Source organism: Xiphias gladius, chromosome 18 (genome assembly GCF_016859285.1).
Source record: "Xiphias gladius isolate SHS-SW01 ecotype Sanya breed wild chromosome 18, ASM1685928v1, whole genome shotgun sequence".
Classification (NCBI taxonomy): domain Eukaryota; kingdom Metazoa; phylum Chordata; class Actinopteri; order Istiophoriformes; family Xiphiidae; genus Xiphias; species Xiphias gladius.
In genome coordinates, this window is record NC_053417.1 from 12,142,576 (window position 1) to 12,158,184 (window position 15,609).

The 15,609-nt window shown below is 38.6% G+C and overlaps 1 protein-coding gene across 4 annotated transcripts in view; it reads right to left on the bottom strand.

The window, feature by feature from the left end:
* cntn3a.1 (contactin 3a, tandem duplicate 1) overlaps positions 1-15,609 on the bottom strand; it is a 70,281-nt gene that overhangs the window by 5,386 nt on the left and 49,286 nt on the right. For all 4 annotated transcript variants that reach the window (XR_005709441.1, XM_040153813.1, XM_040153812.1 and 1 more), the window contains 7 exons: positions 9,822-9,949; positions 6,783-6,958; positions 4,079-4,196; positions 2,241-2,399; positions 1,872-2,021; positions 1,171-1,241; positions 382-616 (listed from right to left, as the gene is read on the bottom strand). Coding sequence is in view for 3 of the 4 variants with exons in the window: in XM_040153813.1 (XP_040009747.1) it covers positions 382-616; positions 1,171-1,241; positions 1,872-2,021; positions 2,241-2,399; positions 4,079-4,196; positions 6,783-6,958; positions 9,822-9,949 (1,037 nt within the window). In the remaining variant the exon portion in view is untranslated. The remainder of the gene's footprint in view (positions 1-381; positions 617-1,170; positions 1,242-1,871; positions 2,022-2,240; positions 2,400-4,078; positions 4,197-6,782; positions 6,959-9,821; positions 9,950-15,609) is intronic.

Consider the following 15,609-nt stretch of genomic DNA (forward strand, 5'->3'; position numbering starts at 1 on the left):
GACACCAAACAAACCAGTGAGATGAGCAACTACGAGAAAGCACATACATACAGAAATCTCCCCCGTGAAATGACAGAAAACGTTCTGACTTTGGCAGAAGGTTTTGTTTTCATGTAGGACCGTATCAATCTTAGTAAGAGGCTGATTGAGAAGACATGTTATCATGGCCTTTAAGGGTGTCTTGAGCCAGGATTTTAGACCCGCTTCATGCTACACAGAACATTTTGTTCATCTATAGGTGGCATTGGCAGTATACGTGGCAGTGGGTGTTTAAAATGACAATTATTAATACTGGAATTAAAAAAAACCCAACCATACATTATTGTAGATTCTCAGAGTGAAATTAAGACACGCTTTGCTCATAGGTGTAATAGTACCCACCTTCCTCCGCTGAATGGATGGTGGTCACTGGACTAAAAGGGCCTTCCCCCTTATTGTTGTAAACCCTGACTTTGACTTGGTAGGGGGAGAAGGGAGGGATGCTCTCATTCTTGAAGACATATCTAGAGGCATCTGGGGACGTGATAGCAGCCTGCATCCAGCCTTGTGCCCCGAGTGGGCGGAAAGCCACCACGTAGCCAAAGCCCGGACCGCTCTGCAGCTCCTCTGGAACGGTCTAAGGAGGAATGAGATGACTCAGAGGGATGACTCAAGATGACTGATATTAAAGGTATTAATACCTCAAAGATACCATGCAAATACCATTCAGCTCTGCATGGATTAGGGCACTTAGAAGAATAGTGCTGAGAGCAGTGCTGTACTTGCAAGCCTTGCATGAATTTATCATTCTGTCTGGTTAAGTGGTTTTATGCTGAGGAGAAACGTAATAGAACTATCCAAACAGAGCAGGGGAGCTATTCTTTGTATATTCCAGTTTCACATTAAAATTACTGATGCGAGAGGTCCAAGTCAGAAAAACTGAGGTGGTACAAACATTTACCCAAGTCAATATTTCAGTACTGCTGTGTTTTATTTCAATATCAATATAAAAAGGTTCGTATTGTAAATTCAATATACATGTGAAGATTTTTTTGTTTGTTTTGTTAAAAATAAAAATCAATTTCACTTATGTATGTAAATATAGCATAAAAACACATTCACATGTGTTCATCCAAATACGCTAAAAATACACACACAAAAATAATTTAATGTATGCAAATGCATGTTTACCTCCCAAGTGATGACCAACTCTGAACGCCCACCACCACCGCCATTCACTCTGGACGGAGTCACCCTGGGAACTAACAGACGAACCACAGTGTTAAAAGTATGTAGCAGTTTGTATACCCCAGTATCTGTCATTTGAAATGAAAATGTGCACTGTTGTGTTGCTCACTAATACATGGGAAAAGGTTGTTGGTATTAAACATGTCCAAAATGATCAAGAGTTAGAGAGTTTCTTAAATTCATACTTAAATGTCCAGCATCTCGGATACTTTGACAATCCAAACACCTAATGGTCTTTATGAAACCATAAAGTACTGCCCTGTACTAGGTTAGAGAGCGTTTTTATGGGGTGGCTATTGTGGCCCTCTCTACACACACACACACACACACACACACACACACACACACACACACACACACACACACACACACACACACACACACACACACACACACACACAGGTGCAACTGTCTGATTGAAGCTGCCTGGTGTCAATAAGTTTGGTGTGAATTTGGTTCATTGATATGTTGTGTGCCCTGAGGAAGAAGAGAATTCTCTGGAATACATTGGTTCAATGAAGTTCTTTGAAGAGAACTAATTGCCGTCCTGAAGTAGAATCTCTCTACATATGATTTGCATACTTTGTAAATAATTTGTGTCACTGTTGTCAACAGAGGAAATGTAAGGAGCTTCTGATACATACGCATTTCTTTGGTGCGGGCTTTTTTGGAGGGTTTGCTGGGCTCTCCTGTTCCTATGCTGTTGGTTGCCAGGACTCTGAACTCATACTCCACCCAGGGACTCAAGTCAGTGACAGTGGCTGACAGCTGCTTCCCCCCGAGCAGCTCAGGAACTGAGAGACATCACATAAATAACCTTTCATCAAAACGCTGCAAGATCTGCCACAGAGAGCAAGCCAAGCTGGTGATGTGTTATTTACTGTCATTTCACATGTGGCGTTTGAAAAGGATACCGGTCACGCCCCCCCCCCCCACACACACTCTTTTTTATCTATTCAATAAACTTCACATTCAGGTAACCTACACCAGACTGTCAGATGAAACCAGCCTACCAGTGGTAACAGCTTGCCACCCGAGAGAGAAGGGCGTTCTGGCCTGGATGGCGTAGCTGAGGACAGGGCTGTGGTTATCCATGCCGGGTCCCCAGAACAGCGAGGCAGTGGTCTCTGTCATCTCAGTCACCTGACAGTCCACAGGGGGGCCCGGGGGACCTGGAAGGATAATTTATCACACTTTACTTACAAAGGACGATTAATACTGTAGAGATTAATCAAGACAAGAGGAACGGACACAAAGAGTGGGTGGATAACGGCTGCTTAACACTTAGATAACACTTGCTGAAGTTAGAGTGCACAACTGAACTATAGCCGGTCCAAACTCAGTGTTTGTTACATTGAAGGCAACGTAGCAAAAAATCCAAATAAGGAACAAAAGCTGCAGTTTGATTTGTTCTAACAAATGAAGTGTTTCTTATCTAATTTTCTGTATTTCTAAAGTGAAGTATATGCACTATAACAGATCATAACATGCCCTACAGCAATGGTTCCCAACGTGGGTGTCAAAATCTCTCCAAGCATTTGCAACGTAAATCACAGGGTTGAGAGATGATTAACGGGACAGGAAAGAAAAAAAACATGATATAATATTCTGCTACACAAAATTATGTAACGAGAGGTCATGAAAACATGGTGGGTTTTTGTTTCTTTTTTTTCATTTTAAAGGGTCAGAAGCCAAAAAGGTTGGGAACCACTGCCATACAGGGGTTTATGTGAGAAGGTAAAGGTGGGGTTAAATGTCTGGATCATTGTGCATGTTGGACCCAAAACATTTGCCTCCCACATAGAAACTACATAGATTTGGTTTACACTGTCAGGCCATATATTTTTAGTTATATACCCCACAGTAATTCTGTTCACATGCTTTCATTCACTTTGTGATACAGAGTGGTAATGGGAAGGTTTGTTTGTCATGCTATTGAATAGCATGACAGTTGCTATCCAGTCAGCTTTAATGCTGCTTTAATGGTACTGTATTAACGTGCTTTCATTCACTGTGAAAAAGAGAGACATTCATGACTAGCAGAAAGTTTGTTTTAGAAATGGCTTTGCTAAATGTGTTACTGCGAAATATGAAAGATAGTAGATAACTGAGCTTCGCTCTGGTATCTCCATAGCTGCCATAGCCCTGACATATGGTTGCATTTTGTGAGATGAATGTCAGCTGTGGCATAGCAACAGTGGCAATGTGTGTGCACTCCATCAATATGCCATAACCTCTTAACTACAGGTGTAACACAAACCTACAGCATATGTTAAAAATATACATCTTTATATCTGTATTTGGCTTTATACTGGAGGTGGGTGTGATGAATAAAGGAAGTTGTTTAGAAGTTGTTTTTCTGCAATAAAATTGGTTCCTACTGCTATTTATACTCATCATACATACTGTATATCTGTAAGTTAGGCAGCCACCACGATAACGTAACATTTTGATCATGTACCTGAACTAATCAAATAATAAAACACGATTTGTATTTGAACCCCTAAGTCTAAACTGAGTCCAAAAAAAAAGCTGTGTAACTGTTAATGGTTCAGGTGGAAATCAATAGGGGAAGTCAGAACTACATTGCATATCGCAAGATTTTCATTATAAGCTGTAGGTTACTTATATAACGGGAGAGAGCCCATGTGAAAATAAATTTGGTTTGACATGTCTGTGATTTAAAAAAGGAGGTTGTACATGCAATGGGAGGTGGTCCAGATGAAAATGATTTTAGTGTCTGTGAAAAAAAAAAAAAAAAAGACAAGTCATGCAGGGTGCCAGGCTTAGATAAAAATTCAGATGTTGAAGTTTGATTTATCTTTATATGTGGTGTGAGGGGCGTCCTTACCTCTGACTACCACATCAGTGGCAATAGACACACTGTCCACTTTGGTCTGAACGGCACACGTGTATTTCCCAGCATGCCTCAGTTGAATGTTCCGGATCATGATGTCACCGGCTGAGCGCTGTCATTGCACAAGTTTGGAAAAACAACAAACTCAGTAAAGAAAAACAGTAAAAGGGCAAAATAAATTAAAAGGACTGGAGAAGCAAGTGCAATGTCAGTGTGATGTCTTTTGGCAGTTTATTATTTTATGAAAGAAAAAGGCACAACACAAATCCAGGGACGCACCAAATGACTGAGTGCAGGTTTTCACGATAATTTATGAGGACGGCTCTGTGTGAGGAATGAAATAGCTTCTTTAAGCTCTATCCCTTTTCTTCACTCTGATTCCATTTACTCTGAAGACATTCATTCAATTCCAAACGCATTATTAGCTTCTAACTTTAAAGTTAGTGCTAATGTTAAGTTGATGTCTTATCTATGAAAATAAGGGACTGTGAAACAGGATGAGACCAATGAGAATGAGTAATTACTTTGATGTATAATCAGGGACATTTCATAGAGATAAAAATTCAGTTGCTTCAAGTCATTCACTCTTTGAAATTCTCTGCCATCATTAAAATAATATAACTGAGCATGGAATGGGTCACTGATCTCTCAATTTTGAAAATTTTATATACAGCATTAAAAAAAAGAACCTCCTAGCTTGCTTATTAAATCAATTGAGACTATAAGAAGTCCTACAAAATACAGTAATCATATGTTATGTGCCTTTTAGACGAAGAAAAAAAGTAGATGACATTCTCTGTGCGTTGCACATCTCATCTGTATCTACAAGGCAATGCAATTACTTTATGTTAAGGATGACTTATCATGATTTATTGGGTGATGGAAAAACTGAACAAAATACCAACTGCTATATCAGATAATTACAAAGATGTACAACCATATTCTGGTATTATGATATTTTTCAATGCAACTGGAAATGCACACTATGTTTTACTGGGGTTTGGCAATGCCTCCTTCAGTCCGCCTTTTCATCTCCCTTTCATTTTAAGTAATATAAGCGTAGTGTATATTAGACCTAAGATATTCAGCATCTTATTTCAGATGGAAAGTTCAAAATGTCTTCCAATTTCAGGTAAACATTTTTTTCCAAATAGACACCACAAGTCCCATAGTTCTATCAATCACAGCCCTTACAGTAGGGTGACTACAGCTCTGGCAGTCTATAAAATGCAAGGAGCATGGCTCTCTTTAGAGCTGTACAAGAGGGAGGGGTTGTAGCCAACAGTGAGGCTAGTGTAATACTGTTAGAGGCACACAGTTTTCATAGTGTTCAACATTTGCAGGAAACAGTTTGTTATCTACCAGCTGACTTAAATGAGGCTGCCACAGCATGTTAACCATTACAACCATAGCTCTCAGTTTATAATTGAACCGAATTAGTCTGTTATTTCAAGCTCAAGGATCTTGTTGCTTCATGTATACTCAAGGTGCATTATTTTACAACATTAAGTTATTAAAACCCTTACAATTTTCATATGACTCGCCCAGGTACTTTAAAACTGATACTTTTTCAGTTTACTCTGTGTATTGGATTGAGATGACTTACTTCATCTTTATCTGTAACAGAAATTCGAACATTTAGGGAATATCCCTGAGTGTGTAAAAAGTAGAAATCGAACCTGGGATTCATACATTTAGGGGAGTAGCTACACTGATGATGCCTACACTAAAGTTTAAGTAATGTGACCATCTGCCATTAATATGACACTAGTTTCTCTACCACAACATGACAGGGTGTGGTGCGATGGAGTCAAGTGTTTAAAGGAACTGCAGGGCTACATGCAGTTATACATCTGTTGTTGTTAATGATCATTTTGAATGAAAAAAAAAAACAATAAGAGGGGATAAAGAGGCCAAGACCTCATAATTGCTTTTCCTAATTAAAAGAGAAATGTATTTGTTGTTAGATGATCAAATGTAACGCATGGCTGAGCATTGCATAATGAATTCCTCAGTTGCTGCTTTGCCAATGGAGGAGGTTTTATTAACAAGCAGAATAAGCAAACAAGGAGCCGTCTTGTTCAGTAAAAAAAAAAAAAAAAGCTGAAATTAAGCTTTAGAGAAAATGAGTCATTAATGTGTTAATATCCATTTCAGTGAAGTTCAAATAAGTCACTTCCTTATGAGTCAGTTTAAACTACTGCATGTGTGTAAAACTTCATCTATAACAAAAAGTGAAAATGTAGAGAAACACAATGTGAGTATTGTAAATAGTTAAACTATTCACATATGGCTTTTCTTTAAGCCTGTCTTCAGATGCTGTAAGCTTTTTCAATGGGTAAAGTCACAAGCACACAGTCATCATGTTCTAGTGGGAACATACAGGGTGTCAAGAGGATACAGAAGTTACTGTTTTTTATCCCGGGAAATGTTAGCTGGCCAGCACAAGAAACCAGTGTTTCAAATATATTACATAGTTCTGCCGTAATGAATATTCAAAAGGTGTTCTAAAGAACTCAGCTCAGAAACTTATGTGAGTATGATATCTGAAGCACACAGGACGATGAATGGTGATCCCAATGGTGATCTGAAGGGGATGTGCACGTGGAACTTCTAAGCCACTACATATCCTATTTCCTTCACGTGTTACCCTGAAGACATGGTAACATGGAGAATCTAAATCCATGGATGCACTTACCCCACCCACTTTTTCAAAATAAGCCCCGTGGCTTCCAAAGTGGATGAGCTGTTCGTTGAAGAACCAGGTGAACTTGAGGTCCAGCGTGGGGTCATGAGACACCTGGCAGGGCAGCACAATGCTCTCGCCTACGGTCACGTCCAGATGACCTGCTGGACTGGTGATCACAGTTGGCTCTGGCAACAGGGGGCACCAAGTTAAAAAGGGCAGGCGTGTTCACACAGAGGCTTTCCTCTGTCAAAGTAGATCCAGACTGTCCAGACAGTCTGCTATATAGATATTTACACATTTCCTTCATCTAGTTTGTTTTTATTTCTTTATGTTATTTATGTTACAAGAAACAATTGCACACTCAAAAAAAAAATCCTGTCCTTCATTAAATTCTGTCCTAGATGTTAACCAAACAAGATAAATTACTTTTGAGTCTGCCAGTGAGCTTATATTGCATCTCTTTGTTCGAGTTTCATAAATCAGATCATGGGCTTACATACCACAAAACAACAACAGAGAAAGTAAAATAAACAAACAAAAGGAAAAAAGCACCCATTACAGCAGGTCAGATCCAAGTCTATAATTTGGCTGTTTGTGCCGAGACAAAAAGCCATCCTATTTCATCCTCAGCATGGGTTGCGTCAACATAATCTTTGGTCCTTCTCAGCTTGGTGTGTCATTCAGCAGCAGTGCAGAGCAGAGAATATAGCACAGGCTGAGAGGCCCATACACCAGTCCACTGTGAATTATGCATGCATGTCATAAGCATCTAATGGACAGGCAAGCCAATGCAGCATGTCAGGGGGAGTAAAGGTCTATATTCAGCTCTGTCAAAACAAGCCAGCTTCTTTATCTCGCACCCCCTAAGGAGAACCAACTGGTCATGGCAGTGCATTCCAGGTGAGTCTTAGGAGGGTTTGGCACCAGATGCAAAAAAATAAGAAGAGCAAAACTTTCTGCCTCCGATTGCAAAGCTGTCATACTTGATGCTGATTTCCTGTTATGGACTGGAAGGAAAATCACAAATTGGCTCCCTCATTCTGTACAGTTTGCACTGTGCATGGCAGTTCTCATTCTGTAAACCTATGGAATGACAGTATATTTCAAACACCTATAATGAGCAGATTTTATTGTATAGATCAGGGACAGAATAGACTGGATTATAATGTTTCCATTTGAATTAGCATAGGAATTTCTTGGATGTGTTGTTACGTCTGAATATCCATAGTACGCCTGAGGTTCAATGGAAAATGGTAGCTGACATCAACTCCTGGTGAAATCTAAGGAATGGTTTACACCTGGGAGGCCAGCTGTAATGTTACGAACTGCAATTAAGCAGATGGGAGGATGGAAAGCAAACTGCATTCAGAATCTTGAGGACCAGCACGCTCCTGAGGCTTGTTTCAGAAAGCTGTTTTAAACCTGCAATAAAAAATTTTTTTGGCAACTAGGGGGCAGCGGAAACAAGTTGTGACCATAACACTGACATATCTCCACCTTTTCAGTTGCTTACTTTCACATCCAGCAGTTATGGAGCAAGTTTATCATTCATTTGAAGTCAAGTCAAAAACAGTAACGGTAGAGAGGCGGGCCAGAACAGCTTAACAATGAGCTGAAACTCACTGTAAAGCTCCGTAAAGCCGGAGGAGCTGCAGATTTTGGGGAAAATTGTCTGTAGGTTCATCGCTATGAGCGACCTCTTTTATATTGTCTCATTGTTGTGTAATTTCACACAATGTTAAAAACCCAGAGCTTTTTACCAATCATCTGCAATTTTGCAAATCATTGGCAAGCATTCACTGTTTCCCACTTACCAAATGTGATGATTTAGAGCTTTTTCTGTCTTATATCATTACAAATTGAATATTTTGAGGTTATGGACTGTTGTCTGAAAATTAAATAAAAAAATTAAAATGTCACTTTTGTCTGAGAAACATTGAGAAGCATTTTTCCCTGTTTTCTGACATTTTAATAAAAAAAATAAAATAATAACCCTGCAGATGATGGTGACTGATGATAGAAACATTAATGAGCCCTCATCATCAGCAAATGTATTATTTGAATTTACTGTCTGCATGCAAAATCTTACCCTGCAATGTACTGTTCTTGTGTAGTTGAATTTGTACTTAAGAGAGTACTTAAATAAATCCTTCCACTTCTGACCAATATTCTAAACATACACATACATGTACAGTATACTGTCTACTGAATAGAGGCCGCATTCGTATATGTAAAGAGGTTTTGACAGAAAAAGAAAGAGAAAGCATATTGGGCTTCTATGCAAGCCAATTTGCAATTCAAAAAACTTGGGAATCACCAAAAGGCATTTTAATAGAGCGCTGTTGTTGACTCTGCTCTTTATAAAGACCTAGAAAAGCCATTGCACTGCAGAAGTGTATGATTTAAACAGATTGAAATCTTAAACAGACCGAGCATGGCTATGAGCCACTGTGCAAAAAAATATGAATTAAACATTGAGGCGCATGAATGCAATGAGCCTCATGTCTCACTCCCTCCATCCACTGCCACTCAACCAATTGGACTGTACTGGACTGTACTGTCTGACACCACTGGTGTCTGACTTTTGGACCCCACTGTACATCTGTCAGGTAAGAAGAGGATGCGTCACTGTTGATTCATTAAGTGTGCAGTGAATTTCGGTGTTGGTTCACTTTAAAAGCAACACTGGTTGGCTGTGTCTCGGAGCTCTTGTGCAGACTGCCAGATCATTTGTTTTTGTGTTCCTCCAAATTACTGGCAACCATAAATGATGTGTTGGTTTACAGAGAACTGGATAACAAAAGCTGAAAAGGGCTGATGTTCAAATGAATTACATAAAAGGATATTAAAGGATAATAACTACTGTACCAATCCCATTACTAAAATACATGACAAAAAGCAAACACGCTTTTAATGTTTTGTATATTATATGTTTGGATATTGATGCAGTTTTACTGTTTGGTACAATTGCGATATTGTCTTAATAAATGGAGCTTATTGCTTTTCCATATTATGGACTGTATCATAATGTAGAAAATAATATCTTACCTTTAACCAAAAGGCTGCCAGCACTGCTCGCCACTCCAAACTGGTTTCTGGCTACACACGTGTAGAGTCCAGCATCCATTTTAGTAACATTAGAAATCCGAAGGCTCCCATTATCCAACACAGCAACTCTGTCAGGGGTAAAAAGAGTATATTATATACATATGTAAAACTATATTAGGCCAGTTGACAGTGCATCGGTAGTGGGTTAATAAAGTACGGTACAGCCTTCCTTGTGGAAGCCTACGTGGCGGTCATTTTATTCAAAGTGCATGAAAATCTATTCTAAATGAGCCAGTCCACTGTCTTGCAGTATTTTAACTTTAGCCTGGAGTTCATCTCAGGGAATTTTAATTGGCTTCCTGTGCTTGGGTGTGACAGGAGGAGAGGTTCAGTTTGAAGAGTTACAGTTTGATTTCTCAGGACTGACTTGCTAAGAACATTGCTTTCACTTTATGACTCTATGGGAGGGAAGTCTCATTTCAGTTCATGGGGATATCAGGGTGGATTCTAAATAATTCAATTTTATATATCTACTCATACTGTATTAGTGCATCATAAGTGTTATTTTAGGAGTACTGATTCAGCAAACCTAAATACACTTAAATTTAACATTGATGATTTGCCATATGACAAATTCTTCATACAATGCTACATGATGGTTAAGACACCTCATCCTAAATACACTGTTAAGAAAGGAGGGAAATGCAGCATAATGCCAAGGAAAACTGTGCCTTAAAAAACATTTAACTTGATTTCAGCCCAAAGTAAGTCAATTAAACCCTAATTTTTAAATCAGCACTGAGATGATTTAGTTCATAATACTGTTCAGACATAATGACATGCAATGACTGCTAAGATCTCTGCAGTTGTTAATTTTGTAACCTGGATAAATGCTTTAATAGATCTAAGATGAAAAAGTAAAAGTACAAACAACTAAAACTACTGAGATCCAACCCAAACTGCTCTTGGATTTAATCCGATGGAGTGTTGTACTGTATATTTCAGTAACATTTCACCAGCAGAGAAACAAATTTTACCTGCCTGGTTGTGTGGTAATAAAAGAAAGTTAAAACTCTACCAAGGAGTCCAAATTATAAAGAGCCTCATTTCATGTGCTGGCATAATTACAAGGTGTGTCAAGGCTGACAGATTTTCTCTGAGCGAGTGGGAGAGCGCACTGCTTTAACCTCACCAGTCAACAAGGTGCTGGAGCGACGTCAAGCCAAATATGAAAGATAAGTCAGCAACAAGGAATTGCATGAATAAAGTGCATACTGTAAAGTGTATTTCCAGCCCCCCTGTTCAATTATGTTTCACATTTAGATTTCATTTGACAAGTACTGTTTCATTTCACAGCAACAATTAAATTCATCCATGAGCTACGTAGTTATTCTCATTTTACTCAGTTGCTCATATTTAACCCAGACACTAACAGTATCATTTTATTCGTGCTTTTAACTATAAACCATAACTAGAACTCATGAACTAATTCATCTGCAACCCTGTGTCCTAGAAGTTATATACAACTAAACTACAACAGCAAATACGTTTGTAGGAAATGTAATGGCGACGGGATTATGTTTTATGTTAATGTAATGAGGATATGTTGCAAATTTATGTATTTGGCAAATCCCAAATACGTTGATACTGAACATATAGGTAAAATGTTCACAGAAAACATGTTTGTTTTCCAAAAAAAATAAATTTGATGTTGCAGTATAATATCAAATTGTAGTGATTACAGCATTAATAAACTTTAGGCACTCACAGCACTTGGTTAAGGTTGGGGAAAGATCTTGGTCTAGTTTAATATAGAAAAGAGTCCATAGTGGCTTCATACACATTACATTTACTTACATTTAACAAAAAACACAATCTTTCCCCAACCGAAATGCTTTTCTTGCCTAAACCTAAACACAGATAGGACTGGGGATACCAACCCCTGTCTCTGGTGTGGCAGTCATGTGTGTTGTACACCAACCATCCACCCTAACCACCCGCTGGTGAGTCAGCTGCTCTTCATAAATGTAACGCTTCATTCATTCATTTATTCATTCATTCAGAAAAAAAAGTTGACTCTGAATATAATACATATAAATTGTTGCAGTTTAGTTTTATATAAATGCAGTTTTTAGAAGATGGAGTTGTTTGTCTGTTATCTTAAGTGAAAAGAGAAAAACTAAACCTCAGTTTAGTCCAGGAGAACTGAAAAGATTTGTGGGCGATGAATCTTTAAAGCATGTCAGGGTCAACAGGTCCTTGAATACAGTGTGTACAGAAAACGCACAAAGAACTTGTAAGGAAATATGTATAATGGCATTATTTTGCCAAATTTTTATCAGAGTCAAGGATAGAAGATAAAAGAAAAATAAGTGCCTGGGATACACAAACACTTTCTAAAATTGAAATGAATGGCAGAGCCACAGGTGATTGAGGCACGCACACAAACACACACACACACACACACACACACACACACACACACACACACACACACACACACACACACACACACACACACACACACACAGAAACGTTAATGGTTTGATTAGTTCTATTTACCATGATGCCAAAAAAACATTCCTTTGCCTTAGTGAAAAACTAGTCACATGCTGCACAGAATAGTACTCTGATTAAAAGCCAAAAGAGTTTATTCATGTGTTCAGCATGGTGATGATGCAGTAGAATCATTTAAACCATTATTTCATCCAAACATAATCAGCTATATAAGCTACTACTAGCTTGGTATAATGTATCACTAAATTATTAATTTTTAATATCTACTGTTCATGTTTGATCCTTTTGTCTTCCCTGTTATCAAGGCATTCCAGCTGATGCGGAAAAAATCATTGTCTTGTTCTCTCTCCTTTGATTTCTGTAATTACTGGAAGTAATCTATCACATCCCTTAAAAGACAGCGTGACTGTTTTTGCTTAATTCCTCGATTCTCTTTGCTTCACGTCACTGAAAAATGTTTCCCAGCACTTCTATCAAGCTTTGAGGGTATGGTATTTGCAAATACGTTCGTCCTAGTAAAGTGTCATTAAAAAGCTTTAATGTTGTATAGTCTTGCTGTATCTTCTGTGTTTATTTAATTAATTATAGCTCAGGCAGGCGTCTTAATTTGGCTCATCTGTTGGCCTGAATAGGTGGTAATCTACAGTCTTGTTATCTATTTGTTAAAAACGTTTTATTTAATCCCCCCCATCTCATGCCACTTGTCGTGGTGTCAGTTGTGACACTCTTGCAGAGTGTTACAATTCAAAACATTGTAATTGTTCTGTGATACAAATTTCGAAAAACTTGTTGAAACTAGGGGTCTCAGATTTGTCTCAAAGCAGATCTTCTAAATGTTTTCATTTGAGGTGCAAGATCTCAAAACCTATAAACATTAAAGGGATGAAAAATATGTGATAACTTACAGTGTCCTCAGAAAGCCTCACTTTTTGCACACCATAATGAGTTGTAGATTTTTTTTAGAAATTTTTCCAAGTTTATGAAATATCAAAAACTGAAATCTGTCATTTCAATCTGTCAAATCAATAAAAGGCCCATCACCCTTACTGTTCATTACTGAATATCTGTTGTATAACTTTAGAGAATAAAAATAATAATAGAGGCAGGACAGGTTAGTTGTTAGAGTCCATCCTTCAACAATCTGCATTGCTGAGATGTCCTTCAGCAACACCGAGTCTCAACCAGCTCTGATCTCCCCAGAGCAGGCAGGCATGAAGAAGAAAAATCCCTACGGGGATCAATAAAATATCACTGTTAAAAATAAATTCCCTTGAGCTAACAAGACAGCCAGTGCTTATTGAACTAATAATTAATTTGGCCCGGTGTTATCAAAGTTATTACAAACCATTAAGCCTCATGAGCACAGATTAATATTTCATGATGTGAAACAGTTGTTAGACTTAGATTCTGATGCCATGGCTTAACTGACAAAAGGAGGATATCGGTGATAATTCCCATCTGCTGGGATTTCTTTCTTGAAGAGTAATTTGTCAAAGAAAGACACTACAACACTGGGTAAACATTGCATGCTTGTGGAAGAAATGTGATATTGATATTTTTGATAGATGCAAAGCAGAAAATGCTACAGCTCACCTCTTTTACAGAAAGGTCATGCCAATTTAACCAAATTATGTTCCACGGTTTTTTGATGCTGCCTTTCAACCATGGTCGCCACAATTTCCTTACCACATTTGAAATTAATTACCCCATTGATAAATGCTGTGCCCCATAAATCCTCACCAGAAACTCCCATCTTAGCTTCTAAACTGCACACGATGGTGTAATGGAGTTGAGCCAGTGTTTCAAACGTAACTGGTTTGAAAGAAGAAGCTGAACACTCCTTTCTAAAACATCCCTTGAAGGCAGCCTGTACCTCCCAAAATGATCAAAAATGACCTGTATCGCCTTAAAGGCTTGGAAGAATTAAAACACATTAGCCTCTCCAACAGAGTCCATTCCCCATGGAGCCATGGGTATATTCTCCTAAGTGAACTGAGGGCTTCCTTTGTAATGGACTATAACAAAGAGTTATGGATATGAGATGTCACAGGGATAAGACTTGCCATTAAACTGTGCAGCCACCTATATCAGGCTTCCCCCTCACCAAAGGAACGGTTCAGGATAAAGATGTAAGGGGCATTATCTGTCTGAAATGCTTTCACTTTGCTCCCTTTTCTCTCACATGTTGCCCTGGAGCAACTGAGGTATTGGGGGAAATTTGTGGGACACGTAAGATCTTGAGCAGTGTGACACAGTAAACGGACACTTTACCTCAACCCTATTAGTTGCTGTTAAAGTGAGATACTGCCCGTAATCTAACATCCTGCTCGGCCTCTCTATGGTGTAACAAAAACTAAGAGACTGCAAATGAAAAACATTATTTTAACCACTTAAGAAGGATTGCGCAATCAACCCTATTACAAGGAACTTGCAATCTTCTCAAGGACTGCGTAATTAATTCATTAGCGATGCACATTCTGTTTTGGCAACACATCCACAAAGATCTTGCAGGATTATAAATGGATCTACATTACTTAATAAATCAATATACTCTATATCATTTAGCATAACAATCTTAAACACAATGCTTCAATCTAAAGGCAATGTTCCTGAGAGCTGTTTCCTATATCCATTTCACATTTGCTTGCAGTGGTCAGCAGTTAAATTAAATTAGGGTAAGCCCTTTATTGTTAACCTCATAGCTCCATTTGTAAGTGCACTGCAACCCTGTTATAAGGATATCTTGTTATACATGCTTGGGATAAGAGCTCATGTAGGTATCACCACTGCATGATTTCATTAACTAATCAGATCCTGCCTTGTTCTTAGTTGATTTGTTCTCCCCTGCTCCAGATCCTTGAAAACATTATCCCTGGAAGATTAGAAGGTATTATGGGTATTTTAGTTGAGCCAGTGGGATGGATTAGCGTTGTGCCACTGCTGTAATAGCACTGGTAGCAGCCCCATTTCGATATGGAGGAAAGTAAATGGTAACAAGCCAGGATCAGGGGAATAGGTTTGCGAGATGCTGCAATAATGTCAAAGCCTAACATCTCGTATGCAGCTCACCCACTTCAGGTTGAGGCTGTAATGTTAAATCTCTAATGTGAAATCTTGCCTTTATGGGCGCGATTGATATTGCACATTGCAGTAGGGATGCATTAGCCTTTCAATACTTAAGAGGAGGATAAATCTGCAAGCCGGGTCCAACATTTAGCAGGCCTCTGCAAAACATAATCTTGCTGCTGATTCTGCTGCTTCCCCCTCAAAT